The sequence below is a fragment of the Terrapene carolina genome, unplaced genomic scaffold (genome assembly GCF_002925995.2).
Source record: "Terrapene carolina triunguis isolate 2854851 unplaced genomic scaffold, T_m_triunguis-2.0 Scaffold136, whole genome shotgun sequence".
Lineage (NCBI taxonomy): Eukaryota > Metazoa > Chordata > Testudines > Emydidae > Terrapene > Terrapene triunguis.
In genome coordinates this window covers 3,378,640-3,396,483 of record NW_020664487.1, presented here as the reverse complement: position 1 = coordinate 3,396,483, position 17,844 = coordinate 3,378,640, and the positions used below count along the sequence as shown (strand labels likewise).

General features: G+C 50.2%; 1 protein-coding gene across 1 annotated transcript in view; it reads left to right on the top strand.

Annotated features, from left to right (window-relative positions):
- SHROOM3 (shroom family member 3) overlaps window positions 1-17,844 on the top strand; it is a 237,435-nt gene that overhangs the window by 218,620 nt on the left and 971 nt on the right. The window contains exons 6-10 of the mRNA XM_026653361.1: window positions 1,542-1,618; window positions 6,082-6,996; window positions 9,233-9,712; window positions 10,923-11,073; window positions 16,603-16,875. Of these exons, the coding sequence (XP_026509146.1) occupies window positions 1,542-1,618; window positions 6,082-6,996; window positions 9,233-9,712; window positions 10,923-11,073; window positions 16,603-16,875 (1,896 nt within the window). The remainder of the gene's footprint in view (window positions 1-1,541; window positions 1,619-6,081; window positions 6,997-9,232; window positions 9,713-10,922; window positions 11,074-16,602; window positions 16,876-17,844) is intronic.

Here is a 17,844-nt window from a genome sequence, read left to right as displayed (position 1 = left end):
AAGGGGAACACACAATTTTTTTTTTTAACCAGCTCAGCTCCTCTGTGGAAAACATTCATTCCCATTTTATAAGCAGACTTCTTTGGCTCATTGTATGCTATTCAGCGCTTCGCTTATGGTATATGCTGTTCTCTTCATGCTGAATATGAACCCCAGCACAGTGTCGCTGTAGGAATTTGTTTCAAGATGGGAGGAAATCGATAGCCGTGTGGAATTATTAGCCATCTGTCTGCAGAGCACAGTCTCTGTCTTCCTCTCTTTCTCTGCTTGCCTATCTTTCAGCTTCTAAATCAAGATCAGCCCAAACCCTCCCCCTCCCATGCTCAACAATGGAAAGAGAACAAACAAAACCAGGGGGAAATTGAAATGAAGGGCCCTAAATTGAAAACCTCAGCAGAAAAGTTAGGGAGGAGAGGCTGAGCTCTTGAAATGAATGCTCGGCATTTACTGTCCTGTCGGGTAATCCTATGGGGGAAGCAATCCGAACCAGATTTCCAAAAGAACTCAGGGTCAGATTTTTCAGTGTTCAACACTGGACTTGCAAATGTGCACAGCACCCAGCAAGTTCCCATGGAGACAAGTGACTAGCCTTTCCAAAGAGCCAAGCAGCCAACCTGCTGAGGTCCTTGGACATCCAGCCATTTATTTTGGTGTCCAAATGGGAGTCTTTGAAGATCTGGCGGTGGGCGCATGGTCAGAAATGGACTCCGAAAGGACGGAGAGACTCATTACAGTGGAGCAGTGGTGGTGAGCCGGCTAGGCTTGGGTGGAGCTCTGGTGAGGAAGAGCTACATGATGGCTTGGTGTCCTAGGAAAAAGGATTTTGCTGCTACACGGCACCATTACCCTGGCCAGCTGAGCACCGCTGCAGTACTGACAATTAGCTTCCACTTAGGAAGTCACAGGCCTCATCCGGTTCCCATTTAAGCCACCTGGGGCAAAACTTCCGTTGATTGTAATGGGAGCAAGATCTGTGCTGTGCTTGCACGGGCTGTCCTGCCAATCAGAGGAAGGGCATGATAGGAAAATGGCAGCCTCAGAATCACAGTATGGTTGAAGGCTCTTTCAGTCTCTGGGCAATATTCAACTCTGGCTTCCACTGAGGTAAGTCAGGCCACAGAGCCACGGAAAACCACCACAATCTCCCCTTCCTTGGGTGACCAGCAGGTGGCCAGGGCAGCAGGAAAGGGAGCGGTGTTGGCCGGGGAAGTGAGGGTAATGGCTGATTCATGGCATCTCCACAGCAGCCTTCACCGGGGGGCACCTCTGAAGGGAACGTAGGCCCCCATCCTTCTGTGGAACCTCTTAGGGAGGGTGGTGGTAGAAATGCTGCTGAGCAGGCCTCCGTGTGTTAGCTGGGGTGAATCCATTTGGTTTAGCTAGCACCTCAGAAGTTCCCTGGTGGCGTAGTTTTATTCTAACCACTAGACCACACTCCCATTCTTGACTTCCCAGTGTAAATGACACACCGAGTGCTCTGGTGTTAAGAAGCTTCAGCCGTTTTCAACCTGCTGCTCACTCTGCTCCTTATTGCATTCCAGGACTTGCTGAGAGGGGAAAGTAATGAATTTGGCCACTTGGTGAAAAATCCTTCTTACATGGCTGGCGCAGGAGACAGGTAGGTTTATATTTATGTCTCTTCTCCAGCTGCTGGTGCTAACCCCTTTGTTGTTGGCAGCAACTGTAATATGTCCTCGATTTAAATGAATGGGATATTAGGAGCTGGACAAACCATATGCTTTGAGTGCACTGGGAGACCTCATTTTGGTTGTCTTATGTGGCTCACCTGGGAGAGTTAGAGGGGCTAAGCTGCTGTTAGCTCTTGTTTTTCAGCATAGAAATTAGTTAAAGGTAAAACCCTTCTCTCAGATCTCCTGTCCCCGATGCACATTTCTGTAGCATGGTCTGTCCTCGTTTAGTATGCAGAAGTCCCGTTAACTTAAAAATAACACTTCTCTCTGACAGTGTTTGACCTGCTATTGTTAAATGTCACGTCTTAAGTTCCTGGGTCTCTGTAAATCTCTACAACCACAACTGAGAGAAACTGGAGGAAAATTACCCTAATGTCCCTGTATGATGATTTGGCCCTGATCCAGCAGGGTACCTAATCTTAGCACATGAACATTCCCATTGGCTATAGGTGGGCAGGTGGTTAGGTACCTTGCTGGACTGGGGGCTTTGCCGTGAGGCAGTTTCCTTGTTTTCCCTGTACAGTCAGGGTCTTTCTCTCAGTATCGGGGGAGGGACACATTTAAATTTGATTGTAAAGCCCACAAAATAGGTAGGGGGTGCAGGGGCATGCATAGTACTGACACTGCTAAGTAACAGGGTTTTTGATACTGACCAGATTGCACGTTGATCTGTTTTATGTATTTGTTTCTATTTAAATATTAAGAAGACTCCTATACAAAGCTCTAGACACGTGTGATCACAACAAAACCCAGGCAGTATTAAGATAATTATTCAAAAAGGAATTCTGCTCTCCGGCCACCTACAAAAAAGATACTTTCCACCCTTTCATCATGTTGGGAATCACACCCCCAGCCATCTCCCAAATTCCCATCGAACGGCATCGGGGCAACAATGCAGTGAGTGCTGGAAATGCAGTCCAGGTGGACAAGACAGGGCAAGTCAGAGACAGGATATTGGATTAGATGGCTCTGATCCAGTCTTGCAACTCCTGTGCCCCTTAGAGATTTGTAGTGTAAACCACAGAAGAGAATTTTGCCCTACGTCGCCACCATTTTTGAATATTTAAAAACATGCAGTTTTCCTACAGGGCTTGAACAATGTTTGCAGTGCTCATTAGAGAATGACACAGCTGGCTCTTATTCTTAAACTATTCCTGCCCTCTCCATTTTTTTTTTACCTTCAGTGTTTCATAATTCTTCACTGCATTATCACTTCCATTGTTTCCTTCTCTGTTCCAAGCAGCGTTCTAAGTAACTGGATTTAACACCAGGTCTGAAAGCGAGCCAAGAGGGGCAGGAAATGGGTTATTCTGTTCTGTGTTTTCCTGCCAAGAGCAGCAGTCCTGGATTATTGTTACTATCTTCACATCTTTGTGATGTTCCTACTGCATCCGCAGCGCGTGTGTTATATTAGCATATTTTCCAGTGGAATGTAAAGTGCCCTGCACTTAATGGTCAGGCTTCTTTGGATAGATAAAACATGGCTGTAGGGACCAAATACACCCCTGAAACTCCTCTGACTCTGGGAAGTTACGGGCCCACTCACCCCAGCCCTGCACTGGGCCCATGTCACGTTGTGTACCTGGGTTTTGTGTGCATGCCATTCATGTGCTTGAAAAAAACATAGATGGATCACTACTCGGTGGTGACACTTTTTTGCTCATGTGTTGCCTGGAGACTCCACAAAAGATCCTCTGTGGGTGGTTTTGTCTCATCAACCCCACTGTGACATGTAGGCTGACCAGATAGCAAGTGTGAAAAATTGGGGCACTTTTTGGGGAGAGGGAGAGGGAGGAGGGACATAGTTGCGTATATAGGGCAAAGCCCCTAATATCGGGAGGTCCAGATCATATTGGGACCTCTGGTCACCCTGGTAACCTGCTAACGCAGACATGAGCCGTGTCAGCTGTGGGTGTTAATATCAGAACCAAATGTTTTGAGTCTGACCCTACACCACTAAAGTGAGTTTTTGCCTTTGACCTCAGTGGGAACAGGCCTGGACCCTTCCCAGATTTAAAAAGCCCAGTTAGGCCAGATTTTGATTCCCTTACTCACATCAGTGAAGTCACATGAGGAGGCCCCCTGAAGTCAATAGGACTACTTGCACCAGTCACTGCGCCCCAGTGTGAGTAAGAGGGTCACAGTCTGGCCCATATAGAACAGTTCAGGCACATTAGAATACAATATAGTGTGATACATTCTGTGCTGCGCCTCCTGAGAGAACAGCCTGAGAGGGGAGGAAAGGTGGCTGTAAGCCACCTTTGTGCCACCCAGATTGTACCTGCCAGGGACCAATGTGACCCCTGGTGTAAATTAGAGCAGCCCCAATGGCTGCGCTACCTTATGACAGCCTCCCTATGGCTGCCAATGGACTGTTCTGCAGCCCAGAATAGCTAAAGCTCTGAGTGCTATAGCTTCTCCCCCTCACATCCTCAATACCTCTCCCAGCTTTGCCCCCAGTGCACCCCTGATGCCGAGGGGCGCAAAGGGAGCAATATAGGGTCACGTATGCCAGACCTATGCAGCTCCTATGCTAGTGGAATTCTCCCCGGTTGTTGCTCTATACGCTGCCAGAGTGGCGACCAGAATCCAGCCCTATTTCTTTAAAAAGAGCTTTGTTAGAGCAGGGTTAGTCCTTTAAATGGACAAGTGAAATGAGACCTCATTAGAGCTAATGTGGTCCCTTGACTTGTATTCCTTTCCGTATGCTGCGTTGCCAAGTTCCAACATCTGGGTTGTTAGTGCCGTATGTGTAACTGATGTGGCTCTACCAGTTTTGAGGATCAGCAAATGTTCCTACCGTGTGACAGGTCTCTAAATTGGAGAACTACCATCCGGTCCTTGTGACAAACACTGAGTGGCTCAAAGATCACACATCGCTGCTGTCCAAGAACCACAGACAGCCCCATCTTCCCAGCCATAAGCTGCCAAATTCTGTTCTCAGTTACACCAATGTAAATCCAGAGTAACCCCAAGGCTTTGATAGAGTTATTGCTGATGTACACCAGCATAACCTAAAGCACCTTTTGGCCCCAAATCTCATACAGCACATGTTGCAGATCATTTCAATAGTGCAGTCTTTAAACTATATACAAATATAATGGCAATGCTATAGGATTTTTTTTCTACAGCCTAATGCATGCTTGGAATATCTTGTATGTATTATTAATTGTTATTATCATTCATTTTCTTTTCCAGCTAAATAACTGCTCAGGTTTTATATGATGAGTTTTATATGATGTTCTAAGTGGGGCTTTCACTTATAAGACTAGTGCTGTATTTCTGATTCATTTGAGAACATCCTTAAAAGTGGTGTGAACAATTTAGTCTGTTGTCCATTCAGATTGGTAGCTCACTGGGGCAAAGTACTTGTCTTTGTATTGTCTGCAAAGTGCCTGGAACCCATTTGGCACTATGTAAAAAAAAAACACACACACAACACCCCAACCCTACATTAAAAGAACATTGATGTTGCAAAGTCGAGCACTCAAAAGTTAGGGAATGTCAGAATTAAGTTTGCCTCTGCAAGCTTACTTGGGTCCTCCTTGTGTGTATGCATTACGATAAGTCTAATAAGTTGCATTAATAGTACAAAATATGCTATTTTTCCAGAGGACCTCACAGTTGTAAGAATTTTTTAAGATGGATAAAACAATATATCTCTCCCTAGTCTCATTCTTGGAAGCAGTTGAACTATTTTAGCTGAAACTTTAAAAAAAAAAATCAATTTAAAGCAGACACCCAGCATGGGACCCACACAGTTTAAATTTGGCAAAATTATAAGCAACTGAAAACAGAATCTTCTAATAAGAAGTGTCTGGCAACCTTAAATCTAGGAGTCGCTACCTGCACTGCCAATAATAAATCAAGATGCTGACTGGAGCTAAATAACTAATTCATTGGGCCTAGGTTGTCCCTGTATAGATAGCTGTGTTGCTTAGTTCCTACATGATTTGCTATGTTGCCTGCATTATTAGCTACAGTTTCTGCTGTTTTCTGTAAGTTGGATCAAACTTCATGAATCTCATGCCCACAGAAATATAGTTCTCCTACAGTCCTCAAACCAGATTATTCAACCTGTTACACATCAGCCTTTGAAAAAAATAACCTATTCATAGATTAGTTGTAATTTTTATTTCTCTAGGTCCTTATATGGTGCCCAGCCCATCACCATAATATCTGTGCGCCTATGCTAAGTGGACCAGAATTAACTGCTGGTTTCACCCATGCAATCCCATTGAAATCAGCTTTAACTGGAGGCAGAAATTGGCAGCATGCCTCCGGTATTAAGGTCTAATGTGAGTTCTTAGCTTTTTAAAGGGATACATGGCAGCTACGTTTGCTCCCTGAATGAAAATGTTAGATTTATGGTAGTTATATCTTGTCTTAGGTCCGACAGCAGTAAGAAAAGAAGCCACTCTGAAAAGCCAACAATCCCAAATTATCGTCCCCATCCTCCTGGCAATGACCTCACAAGCTCATCCACTCTGATTGAGAGCCACCAGGCCTCAGAACCCCCTAGGCATATCAGCAGGACTCAAAGGTGTGTCCCATCGCCAACAGACTTCAAGAATCATTCTTCTGAACCTAAGCAGGGCGCCAGACCCTTGCTCCTTAACCGTATTCCTTCTGGACCTGGCCAGTCCTCATCTAGCGCTGCTCATTCCACCCAGACTCCCTCAGGCCTGCAGGCTGCTGGGGACAGCCTGGCAATGAGGCAACGTGCCAAACTAGACGCCGTCCCCCCCGAAGGCAATGATAATGGTCAGGCACGGCCTCTGTACCGCGATGCCAGCTCCCCTGAGGACTCAGCCGAAGAAGCGATACAGAGAAGGGCCATGCTGCCTCAGAGACACTTCCCACCAAAAGTGAAATGGGCTCATTCGGTCAATGATGACAGCTTCCTAAAGGGCTCGGTGTCTTCTCAGGTGTCTGGGCAGAAGCTCTTTCAAAGATGGCAGAGCCTACCGACACAAAGCAGCACTTCTTCCGATTCAGAGACGCCTCCTCCCTCTGGGAAGATCTCTCTGCGGATCTCCGAGTCAGGCCTTCAGCTGACTCCCCCACCGGGCGTGCCGGAAGAAGGAGACGATGAGGTGTTTATCAAGGACTTGCAGCCTGGTGTTGCAGGGACTGCATTTAAACCCTCACCCCCTCTGCCACCACCTCCTCCTCTTCCTGAGTGGAGCCCCAGCGCTTTCACAGGCGACGCAGAGATATTTCCACCTCCTCCCCCGGCTGCATTTGAAGCAGGTGGGGCAACAGGAGACAAATCCACGAGGCTTATAGAAGAGGCCAAAGCAAGGTAAGGGAGAGCTGTAACGCCATCGTGTCTTCCCGGGTCAGTTTTAGTCTTTGTAGGGCCATAAGGGGTAAGATATGCCGGGCCCAATCCGTCTGTGACGGACCACCCTCCCCCCCAGCATTGCATACCCATGGGACCCATTCACAGCCACCAGCTGAGAGGAAAGGCTTCTAGGGTGTGTACACACACAGCAAGGAAAGCAGGGAAGTTGGACAAAGTCTCTGTCACCAGGGCTTGCTAGCCTCTAGCTCTGTGGGCGGACAGGGAAGGATCAATGACACTAAGGAAGAAGGAGAATGCTGAGACTGGTCTCTGCTATACAACGGGGCAGGTGAAATGGTTCCTTCTGGTTTTCAAGCTCTGTGGCGCCTACACGGCAATAAAAAACCCGCGGCACCTACTCTTCCTTGTGGGGCTCGGGCTGCAGGGCTAAAAATAGCGATGTCGACGCTCGGGCTTGGTCTGGAGCCTGGAGTCTGAGACCCACCCCCGTCAGAGCCCAGGCTCCAGCCCAAATCCGAACGTTTACACTGCTGTTTTTAGCCCTGCAGCCCGAGATCTGTGAGCCTGAGTAAGTACCCAAAGTTGGCAGGTCCATTACTGTAGGTGGCACTGGCCGGGCAAGGGGGTCCCTGGTTAAACAGGCCCTATGCAGCTGTATGTGTCTCATAAACCTATGCTATCACTGGGGCCTGTAACTAAGAGAATATACTGGGCCTGATTCTCCTCTCAGTTACAGCACAGACTTCAATGGAGTTACTCCTTATTCACTGCTGCGTGAGAGGAGAGTCAGTCCTGGGGTTCTGATGTGCTGCGGTGGGTGCTCTCCATTCCAGTGGTCAGAGGGACGTCCCAGGTTTTGAGGGGGATGATCCAGGGGTGAAAGTAACTGAGGACACTTACCGGTACGGGGGGTGGCTCTGGCCCCTGGAAGGGGTGGGGCCTCGGGCGGAAGGGGCGGGGCTGGGGGGGTCCGCATCCCCCAGCCAGCACTTGGACTGCGTCGCCCAGGGCTCCTGTGTTGATTTAAAGGGCCCAGAGCTCCAGACACTGCTGCTGCGGTAGGGGCAGCGGCTTCCGGAGCCCCGGGCCCTTTTAAATCGCTGGCCCCAGGGCAGCTGCTCCTTTTGCCCCCTCTGCCCGTCAGCGGCCGGGGGGGCAAAAGGGGCAGGGACGTTAAAATGCTGCAGGGTCCTTTGCCGCAGTAGTGCTTTAACGTTGCTGCGCCCCCCCCCCGCTCCCGTCGGCGGCCCCGCCAATGGGTGGGGGGCGCAGCAACATTAAAGCGTTGCCGCAGCAAAGGACCATCCCGAAAGCCCTGCCAGGGCAGCGCTTTAATGTCCGGGTCCCTTTTGTCTCCCCTGTCGGCGGCTCTGCCGATACGAACCCTACTGGCAGTGCCGCCGACGGAGGGAAGGGGCAGCAACGTTAAAGCGCTTTAAGGACAGTCCTTTGCCGCAGCAGCGCTTTGAGGATCCTTAGAAGTGCTTCCACAGCAAAAGACTGTCCTTAAAGTGATGGCGCAGCAACGCTTTAACGTTGCTGCCCTTCCCCCCCACCCACTGTCGGCGGCCCTGTAAAGCAGGCCGTGGGCTGGTGTAAGTTAGAGCAGCTGTGTGGACTTCAAAGGAGCTATCCCAAGTTACACCAGCTGAGGATCGGGCCCATCCTGACTTTATTAGCAGGGCTGTGGCAGTGAGTTGTTAAGGAACCTTTGGTGTCAGTGTGAAAAGGACCGCTAGGATTTGAACTGTTCAGGCTTATTCTCGTTCCCAGCTTGAGAATGTCAAGCTGATTGACTTCCTTGTGGGGCTGACGAACCTGATCTCCGAACGCTTGCTAGGAGGGTGGCTGCTGTAGTTTAAGGTCCCACAGTAAGGATCAGCTTGTTACGTGTCACTGGGAGTGAGCGCAACAGTTGCCCCATATTGTCCAACACAAGAAGTTTGTAACTCACCCATTCGATCTTTACTGGAATAAGGAAGCAACCGTGTTCGGAGTCATGGGGATCATTTACTTCTGGCGCCACTAGCTTCCTAGAGTGGGTTTTTCTAGGTACAAACACTTAGCGAGAGGCTGTCTCTGCCCCAAAGAGCTTACAGTTCAAATAGACCAGAGAAAGTGGAGTGGAAAGGGAAATGTGATTTACTATACACCTCTCTTGCTTGTGCCGTACCTTCACTGTCCAAAAGGAGCCCTTCACCCCATGTTTATCATAGAACTTTTCTGTCCACAGCAGCAGGTTTCCCAGGAATCTGGCTGACAGGGAGAAGCCGGGGTTGAGTTCCATCAGCAGGGAAAACAGCTGGGCCGCTTCACCGTCTGTTGGGAACACTGAGTCACCGCACCAGTCGCCTGCCGCTCAAGGGGAGCGGCCAAACTCTGAAAAGCAGAATGCAGCACAACTCGGGGGCAACCTGAAAGAGCCAGACACCCAGGGGAAGGATTCGGAAAATGGTGGCCTCAGCCCCGGGACTCAGGGCACAGCTATTCAAGTGATAAAGAAGAAGACCCCGGAGGATATTAAGTCAGAGGCCCTGGCCAAGGAAATCGTCCACAGGGATAAGTCTCTAGCAGATATCCTGGATCCAGACTCCAAAATGAAGACAACCATGGACTTAATGGAAGGGATCTTTCCCAATGGAACCAGCTTGCTGAAAGAGAAAAGGAAGATGATGCAAAAGAAAGCCAGCAGGCCGGTGCCTGAGGATGACAGGTGAGCCCGGTTCATGTGGGGGGTTGGCTGATATGTAAGAAGAGCTGTTCGCCTGCTCGCTTGTATGGAAGAGTGCAGGCTGAATTCTTCCTGCCAGTGAGGCTGGAGCACTAGTTTGCGCTCAGTCCCCATACACTGGGATTAGCAAATCATTCTGTAAAAGGGTTTCCTACCGTCTTGGCTGTGCGTAGCCATTGGCCTCGGGACCTTCTCTCCTCTAAGCTCCAGGACACTAAGGCCAGTAGAGAATATGGTGCTGAGTTTGGTATAGAGACATGGGGCGGGAGAGGTTGCTTCACTCCACCCAGGAGCGCCCCCCGCTTTTTTGCCGTCCTAGGTGGCGGAAGGTCCCACCCCCGAAATACCGCCCCCGACAGAGGCGGCGGAAGTCCCACCCCCGAAATACCGCCGTCGACCGAGGTGGCCGAAGATCCGGCCGCCGCGGTCACCGCCCCCCAAATGTTAGCGCCCTAATGGGTTGCACCGCCCCTGACTCCACCCCCTTGTTGACTAATCTCTGCAGTGGCATTTCCCATGTTTTTGGAAACTGAGATCCATGCTACACCCCCAAACCAGAGGGAAAGGGCCTAATTCTGATCTCACACCGTGGTAACCAGGAGTAACTCCACTGAACCCAATGGAATTGCTTCAGTGTAAAACTGGTGGGAGAACAGAATCGGGACCAAATCATTGGGAAAGCAGATAGCTTATGAGAGGCAATATTTTTGGGGGGGCGGGGAGGGGGGAGCCTGGGGGAATCCCTTATAAAAAACACTACAGTGTGCTGCAAAAATGACCCAAAACTTTGAAGAATGCCTAATATAAGATAGAGGGCCAAATGCAACAGCTGGAGAAGCCCTGCTGTAATAAATTATAACTGGATTATGCTGGATAAGATATTCAATTAAATTGACTTCAGTGGCGCTATACCAGTTTAGACTAGCTGAGGATCCAGCCCCAGTGTTTAGACAAGTTGTTAGCAGACAACCAAACATCAGTGCGATTGTGCTGGCTTTCCCAGCGTGGAGGGATTTGAAAATGGCTGACATGCACCATCTACTAGTGGGAAGCGGCAGTCTTCTTAACAGACAGTATTAATAAACTAGCCCAGCTGATACCCTGACGCTTTGATTTTGACATTTCTCTAGTCCCTTATCTAATCTAAACCCCCTCTCTGGATCTGTTGTGCGTCTTTTTCACTGGGGTATAGAAGCGAAGAAAAGGAAGCTGCTGTAACTTCGGTCACCTGCAGTGCTTACTATAACATGTCAGCCCCCAAAGCAGAGCTGCTGAATAAAATCAAAGACTTGCCAAAAGATGTGGACAAGGAAGAGGAGCAGCTGGACATCAATGAGAAGAAGGTAATTCACAGCGTGGGTTTCTGTTGGTCTGCATGTGACCAGCAGGGGTCATACTCGGCACAGATGCGTAGAACTGCAACTCTGTTCAGCTTCAGCCTCCCTAGACACTACACTCATAGGCCCTTCAGAAATGGAGGTCACATCTACACTGGAGGTTTGCTCTCATAGGAGCTTTAACCCACTTCCAACCTAAGTTCCCTGTAAGCTGTGCGGCCGCGCAGCAGCCTATTTAGCACCGCGCAGGCGCTCAGGAAACCTGCCCAGGGACCTGCTGGGGGAGGAGCGCCCCTCCCCCGGTCCCCACCTAGCCTGGCTCCCAACCTGCCCCTCTCCCGGCCCCAACTCTGCTGCGGTGCGGCACGATCGGGCCCAGCCATGGCCAGGGCAGCCCCAGCCACGGCCGGAGCCGCCTGGAACCCAGCTGCGGCCAGATCAGGCCCATCCGTGGCCGGGGCGGCCCCAGGCACAGCCAGGCGGCCCGGACCCAGCCGCAACCAGGGCGGCACAGCCGGAGCGGCTTGGACCTGGTCAGGGCGGCCCAACCCGGACCTAGGCGTGGCCAGGGAGGCCCTCCCCCAGCCAGGACATGCTGGGGCCTCCGGAGGGGCGCCTATCCTACAGCCCCAGCCCCAGAGCTGCTGCGGCGGGGAGAGGTGCCTCCCCCGCACAGCCCAGATGCTGCTGTGGGGATTGAGAGCTAGGGGGGTGCCAATCTCCCCACCATAGCCCCTGAGCATCCTCCTGCACCCAAAACTCCTCATCCCCGGCCCCACCCCAGAGCCCACACCCCCAGCCGGAGCCCTCACTCCCTGCACCCAGCCCTCTGCTCCAGCCCTGAGCCCCTCATCCCCGGCCCCACCCCAGAGCCCACACCCCCAGTCAGAGCCCTCACTCCCTGCACCCAGCCCCCTGCCCCAGGAGCTCACAGCCCCGCCGCCAAGAGCGTTGCAGCCAGTGGGGCAAGCCGAGGCTGCGGGGAGGGGGGACAGCAGGGAAGGGGCCAGGGGCTAGCCTCCCTGGGAAGGAGCTCAGGGGCCGGGCAGGAGGGTCCCGTGGGCCGTAGTTTGCCCACCCCTGGTCTAGAGTCTAGGACATTGCACTGGGAATATGGCAACCTGGGTCTTAGCAGGCCAGTTGCCACACTGGGACTGTGTGAGCCTGGCTGAGTCCCTTCACCTCTCAGTGCTAGTTTCACCTTCTGTGTCTGCTCTGTGACAGCCATTGTCTTGTCTATTGTGATTGTAAACTCCTTGGGGCAGGGGCTGTCTCTTCTTATGTGTATGTACAAGACCTAGATAGCAGGGGAGCCCAATCATTTGGGCCATCTAGGTGCACCCGTAATACCAATAAGTAAAGATAGAATTGGGAAGCCCCATTTCATAGAACATTTAAAATAAACCTCAGCAATGTGCTAGAAAATGTTCTGTAGGGAGCAATCCAACCCTGGCAGTGGAATGGACTAGCTAAGGTAACAGGCCTCGTCTCGTTTCTGTGATTCTGCAGAGCGCAGGATAGTAACTGCACACTGAATAAATGAGTTGACAACACGCAACTATCACAAACATTTAGCTTGTGCCTTCCGCCCCACTTAACACCTGGTTTAAATAACTAGCCTAGTCCCCAGTTTGTAGAGCACTTCACTTTAAACTTATTAGTTACAGCCAGTCCTAGATTTGCAGCATTGGATTAATTCTTTGAGTGCTGTTGAACATAGCAAACGCCCATCTGCCTGTATCATCAAAAAGACAGAAGTCAGAGTAAAAGGATAAGGGGTTGAGCAAATGATTCAGATGCATGTAGTGAAGGATTGACAAGCCAGCAAGTAGGTGTGAGCCTGCCAGGGGAGGACAAGTCCCAAGCATCAAAGGTTACATTTGCGTGGGAAAACAGAAATGGATCTGAGTGATTAGCGAGATTGCTTTGGCATGTTTGCTGGGCGTCTGTGTGAAGTAACATTTGCATAGGTATTATGAGGGGAGGCAGCTACTCCAAGCGGTCATTTGGGTAAACCAAGCACATTTCCATTGTAAATATGCAAAGGACTGTGTGAGCTGGCATTTGGAAGGGCAGGAGAGTCACTGATTAATGAATATGAAGCAAGTGCTTTCAGGTCCATTTCAGACTCCTAGGCGTTCCAAGACAAAGCTCTGATTAAAAGGTATGTTTGCTCCCTGCCTCCACCCCCACCACCTGACACCCTCCTGGTACAAGGGGCTCAAGGACAGGGAGATACACAGACAACCTTCTGAACAACCTGTCATGGTTCTCCTGCAAAACTTGCAGATTCAGTGAGTGGCGCCACTGATCCAAAGCTCATGGTAGTCAATAGAAATGCTCCCGTTGGGCCTTTGAGTGGCTCTGTGGTGTTTTCCCATTTGCCACTGTAATAATTCGGCTGCCTTCTTTGCGCCTTTGGCTACTGACTCTCTTGCCCCCAGTTTCCCAGGCACATGAATTCTAGCTGGGTCACTACAACTGCACCTTGCAAAAGACAAAGGACCTCAGTTCTTTCTCCCATACCCCGGTGTAAATCTGGAGTGAGTTCACTGCAGCCAGTGGAACCAGGGCCGGCTCCAGGCACCAGCGCAAGAAGCAGGTGCTTGAGGCGGCCAATGGAAAGGGGCGGCACGTCCGGGTCTTCGGCGGCAGGTCCCTCAGTCCCTCTCAGAGGGAAGGACCGGCCGCCGAATTGCCGCCGAAGAATGAAGCGGCGCGGTAGAGCAGCCGCCGAACTGCCGCCGATTGCGGCTTTATCTTTTTTTTTTTTTCTCTTTGCCGCTTGGGGTGGCAAAAAAGCTGGAGCCGGCCCTGAGTGGAGCTACCCAGGAGCAAGTGAGCTGCCAGATGGAGGGCAAGGAGAAGGGGCGAGCCCCAAGAGGCCACAGCTCCCAGGGTGGGTGGAGGAGGCTGGAAGGTTCACAGCTGTTTCTGCTCTGAGTGGCCTCACCCCATGATCCGTGGCTGTCAGGCTCCCTGGAGTATTGGCCCCGTGGGTCCCCCAGGTACCGGGACTCGGCGGTGCCACTCGGTTTCCACCTGGACGATGCCATGATGGGGACCGTCAAGGTAACGACCGGGCCTCTTCCCGGCAGTGGCAGCCCTCAGGCCCTTTCCTCGTTCCCAGGCAGGGGGTGTCTGAGGCACGCAGGCTGTTGGGTGTTTGATTGAGGCAGGGCTGCAGGTGACGAGCTCAAGGGACTCAGCAGGCTGCTGAGGCAGGGGGTGTTGGCAGGGACTGGCTGTGGCACCTGCCTGGCCCCTTCGCCCTCTCGCTGGCCCTGGTCCCTGCTGAGGCGAGGGGCAGCTCACGCCCTGTGGTGCCCCTCTCCCTGATGGACACATGTTAATACTGCGCTGAAGTGCCCATTGCAGCTGCACCAGCGGGCCTCCGGGAAAAAAATTTGGGAACCCTACACTAGGGCATAGGGATTCCCAAGCCACGCCCCTTTTCCATGGCCACACCCCCTGCCCTGGCTGCACGAGAGGTTGGTGTGGGAGCAGCTATGGTGGCTCAGAGAATCCCCCTGAGGATCTGCCTGCACAGGGAAGGCTGAATTCACCAACATTAGAGCCGCTTTGCAAGGGGAGAGCATTGCAAAGTGACCAAAGCACAACCCAAGATCTGAGCCATTCTTATGATGTGTTTGTATTCCAGTAGCTCTGAGGCCCAGTCACAGCTGAGCCCCATTGGACTAGGCTCTGCACTGACACATAGGAAGATACAGTCCCTACCTCGATGAGCTTACAGTGTAAATGCTAATGAATCAGGAGCTGAGCCTATAATTTCTCTTCCCCCTTCCAAAAACCATTCTGCTCTGCATTGGTACCCAACAACCAGTCATCTTCCCCTTGGGGATTCCCAGCTATAAAATGAAATGGCTTTAGCTATCCCTCATCACCATGAACCTGGGCAGCGGAAATCTGTGGTCAAGAGTATTTGTTCACATTTCACTGACCCTCGGCACTGTCACAGAAATGTTAATGGACTCCAGTACAATCAGAAAACTAACCGCTGGTGACAGCTCTAGACTCCAACAGATGTGTGAATAATGCAGCCATCTAGTGGTAACCGGCTAAACAATACTGTATTATTTCGATACAGGGAAGCTTGCATTGAAAACCATCTGTAATGGGCAACTCCTGGCTTTAAAAGACCACTTCCAAGCATCCGCAGGGTTTCCACGACAATTTTTTTGACTAGTTAAAGATCCACTTTATTTGAAGCACAGAGTCTGCCTACGTGAAATTACCAGCACTTCTGATAGAAAGAGGGTTGTTCCTTGAAACGTTTCAATACCCCAGGGACTTACTCTTTGGAAGGAGACCTCCTATTGTACCCGGTAGCCTCTGTGTGCAATGCATATTCCGCTATGTATAATGATGTATTGTTACTCCCCAGGAAGCTGAAAGCAAAAGCAGAACACGTGGTGTTCCAACGGCTCCGAATGCACACTCTGCTGGGGCTTACTGCTAAGTGAAAGCAGAGCGATCGCGTTACCAGCCTCATACCAGGGACTGCATGTACTTATTGCTTTCTTCCAAATCCTAATCGGAATCAGGCACTCCAGGACATGCACAGCCTGGCTGCACTTCAGGGTGATTTTCTCACTGGCTGTGGAACAGCTGCAGGGGTTTTCACAAAAGGAGCTTTAACTCTCCTTAGCTGGTAATGCTACATGCTGGCTTGTTTCTCTTTGCCGAGGGCCACGCCAGCCCAGGCGGTGGGTTCTGCCAAGGCTCTGGCTGAAGCTGAAATTGAAAGTGGCACTTGCACCTGATGCTGAGGTGTCTAAGCCCTTCGGAGCCCCTAGCTCTTAGCACTTTATCGTGCATTCTAAGAGGGACAAATATAGGAGGGAAAAACATGACACGTTTTTTTCCTCTTTTGCCTGGAGGCTTTTTGATCCAGCGTGCACTATGCAGCTAACAACTTCCAGCCCTGACATTTGTTACACCATAACAACCCAGGCCAGAGTCTTGGTTAATTAGTCAAGGTTGCTCCCTTTTTTCAATCAATTTTTAAAATAATATTTATTTGAACAAAGGACAATGCAAAACGTAACATGCAGACAAGAATCCTGAAGGTGTGGGAGCGTGATAAAGGTACTTAAGTGCCTAACGCCCATTGATTTCAATATATACAATCTTATAAAGCACTCTTCATCCAGAGATCTCAAAACACTTTACAAAGGAAGGGAAGTTCAATATTCCCTTTAAGGTATATCAAGTGGTGCATCAAGATGTGGCACCAAAAATCTTGCCCAATCATTACAAAAGCAGGTTACGATTTGGGCTACTAGACAAGTAAAGAGATATCCTAATATCATTCGGCCAACAGCTCAAAATTTCTCACATTGAGTTTCACTGTCTCCTCCATTTCCTCCTCTCTCTCCAGCTCATCCCTCTGTGACCATTGTCAGCATTTGTTGAATTTTCATTCTAATGGGACCAGGGCCATGTTTTCATATGGTCACACCGACAGCACAGCATACACCATAAAGAACAGTAATAATATTTCCCTCCTACCAGGCTGAGCTCATCGCGAGTTTGTCCCACAAACTGGAGATCTTGAAGGAAGCTAAGGAGAGCCTGCTAGCAGACATCAAGCTGAATAATGCCCTGGGAGAGGAGGTGGAGGTGTTGATCAGCGAGTTATGCAAGCCCAACGAGTTTGACAAATACAAGATGTTCATAGGCGACCTGGATAAAGTGGTGAACCTCTTGCTCTCCCTCTCAGGGCGTCTGGCCCGGGTAGAAAACGTTCTGAGTAGCCTAGGTGAAGATGTGAATCCTGAAGAGCGGGTATGTCTCTTTTTGTAAACTTTAGAACGTTGGTGATTTTTGAGAGTGCTGAACAAACGGGTGATTAGAAGAACACGCACATATAGGATGGAACTTTCAAATGGGCTTCAAGGAGTTAGGTGCTTGACTCCCAGTGAAAGTCAACGGGAACCAGGCCTCTAAGTCTCTTAGGAACCTTTTGAAACTCCCAGCCATATATAGGATTGTAGCCTCCAAAGTGAAGCCAACAGTTGAGCCTGTTCCATAGGTATAAACCTTTGTAAACATGACTCTGGCCCCATGAATCTTGGCTGATATTTTGTACAAATGACTCTCACCCCATGCATCTTGGCAACTTAAAAAAAAGCATTTGTTTTTGGCTGGTCTTACCATCAGCTGTGCAAGCTGAACTGCAGACGAAGCAGCACATAGCTAGATAAATGGTGGTCTCCTAGCTCCAGCTAAGCATGTTTTAACTCTGTTTGGCCAGACCATGCATAGGGGAGAAAGCATGGTAGAAACCATGGCTTGATTGTGTTTTGTTAACAATTTCGAACCCCATCTGCACCATGTTGACCATGCTGTATGAAGTATTGTTATAGCAGTGTTGGTCCTAGGATATTAGAGAGACAAGGTGGGTGAGGTGATATCTTTTATTGGACCAACTTCTGTTGGTGAGAGAGACAAGCTTTCAAGCTTGGTGAGTGAGACAAGAAGAGCTCTGTGTAAGCTCGAAAGCTTGTCCCTCTCACCAACAGAAGTTGGTCCAATAAAAGATATTACCATGTTGACCAAACAATTTCAGAATATGTCTGAGTAGGATTCATGTTTGATCCACACTGAAATGTTATTCCCCTTCTCCATGTGTGTGACCATGTATGGGGGAAGCATAGTCCCCAGGCCATCACTGCCAGAGGAGGGAAAGGCTGTCTGTGGGGAGGGGAAGAGGTCGTTGGATTAGCACTGTGATGTTAACTCCCTGTCTCTGAT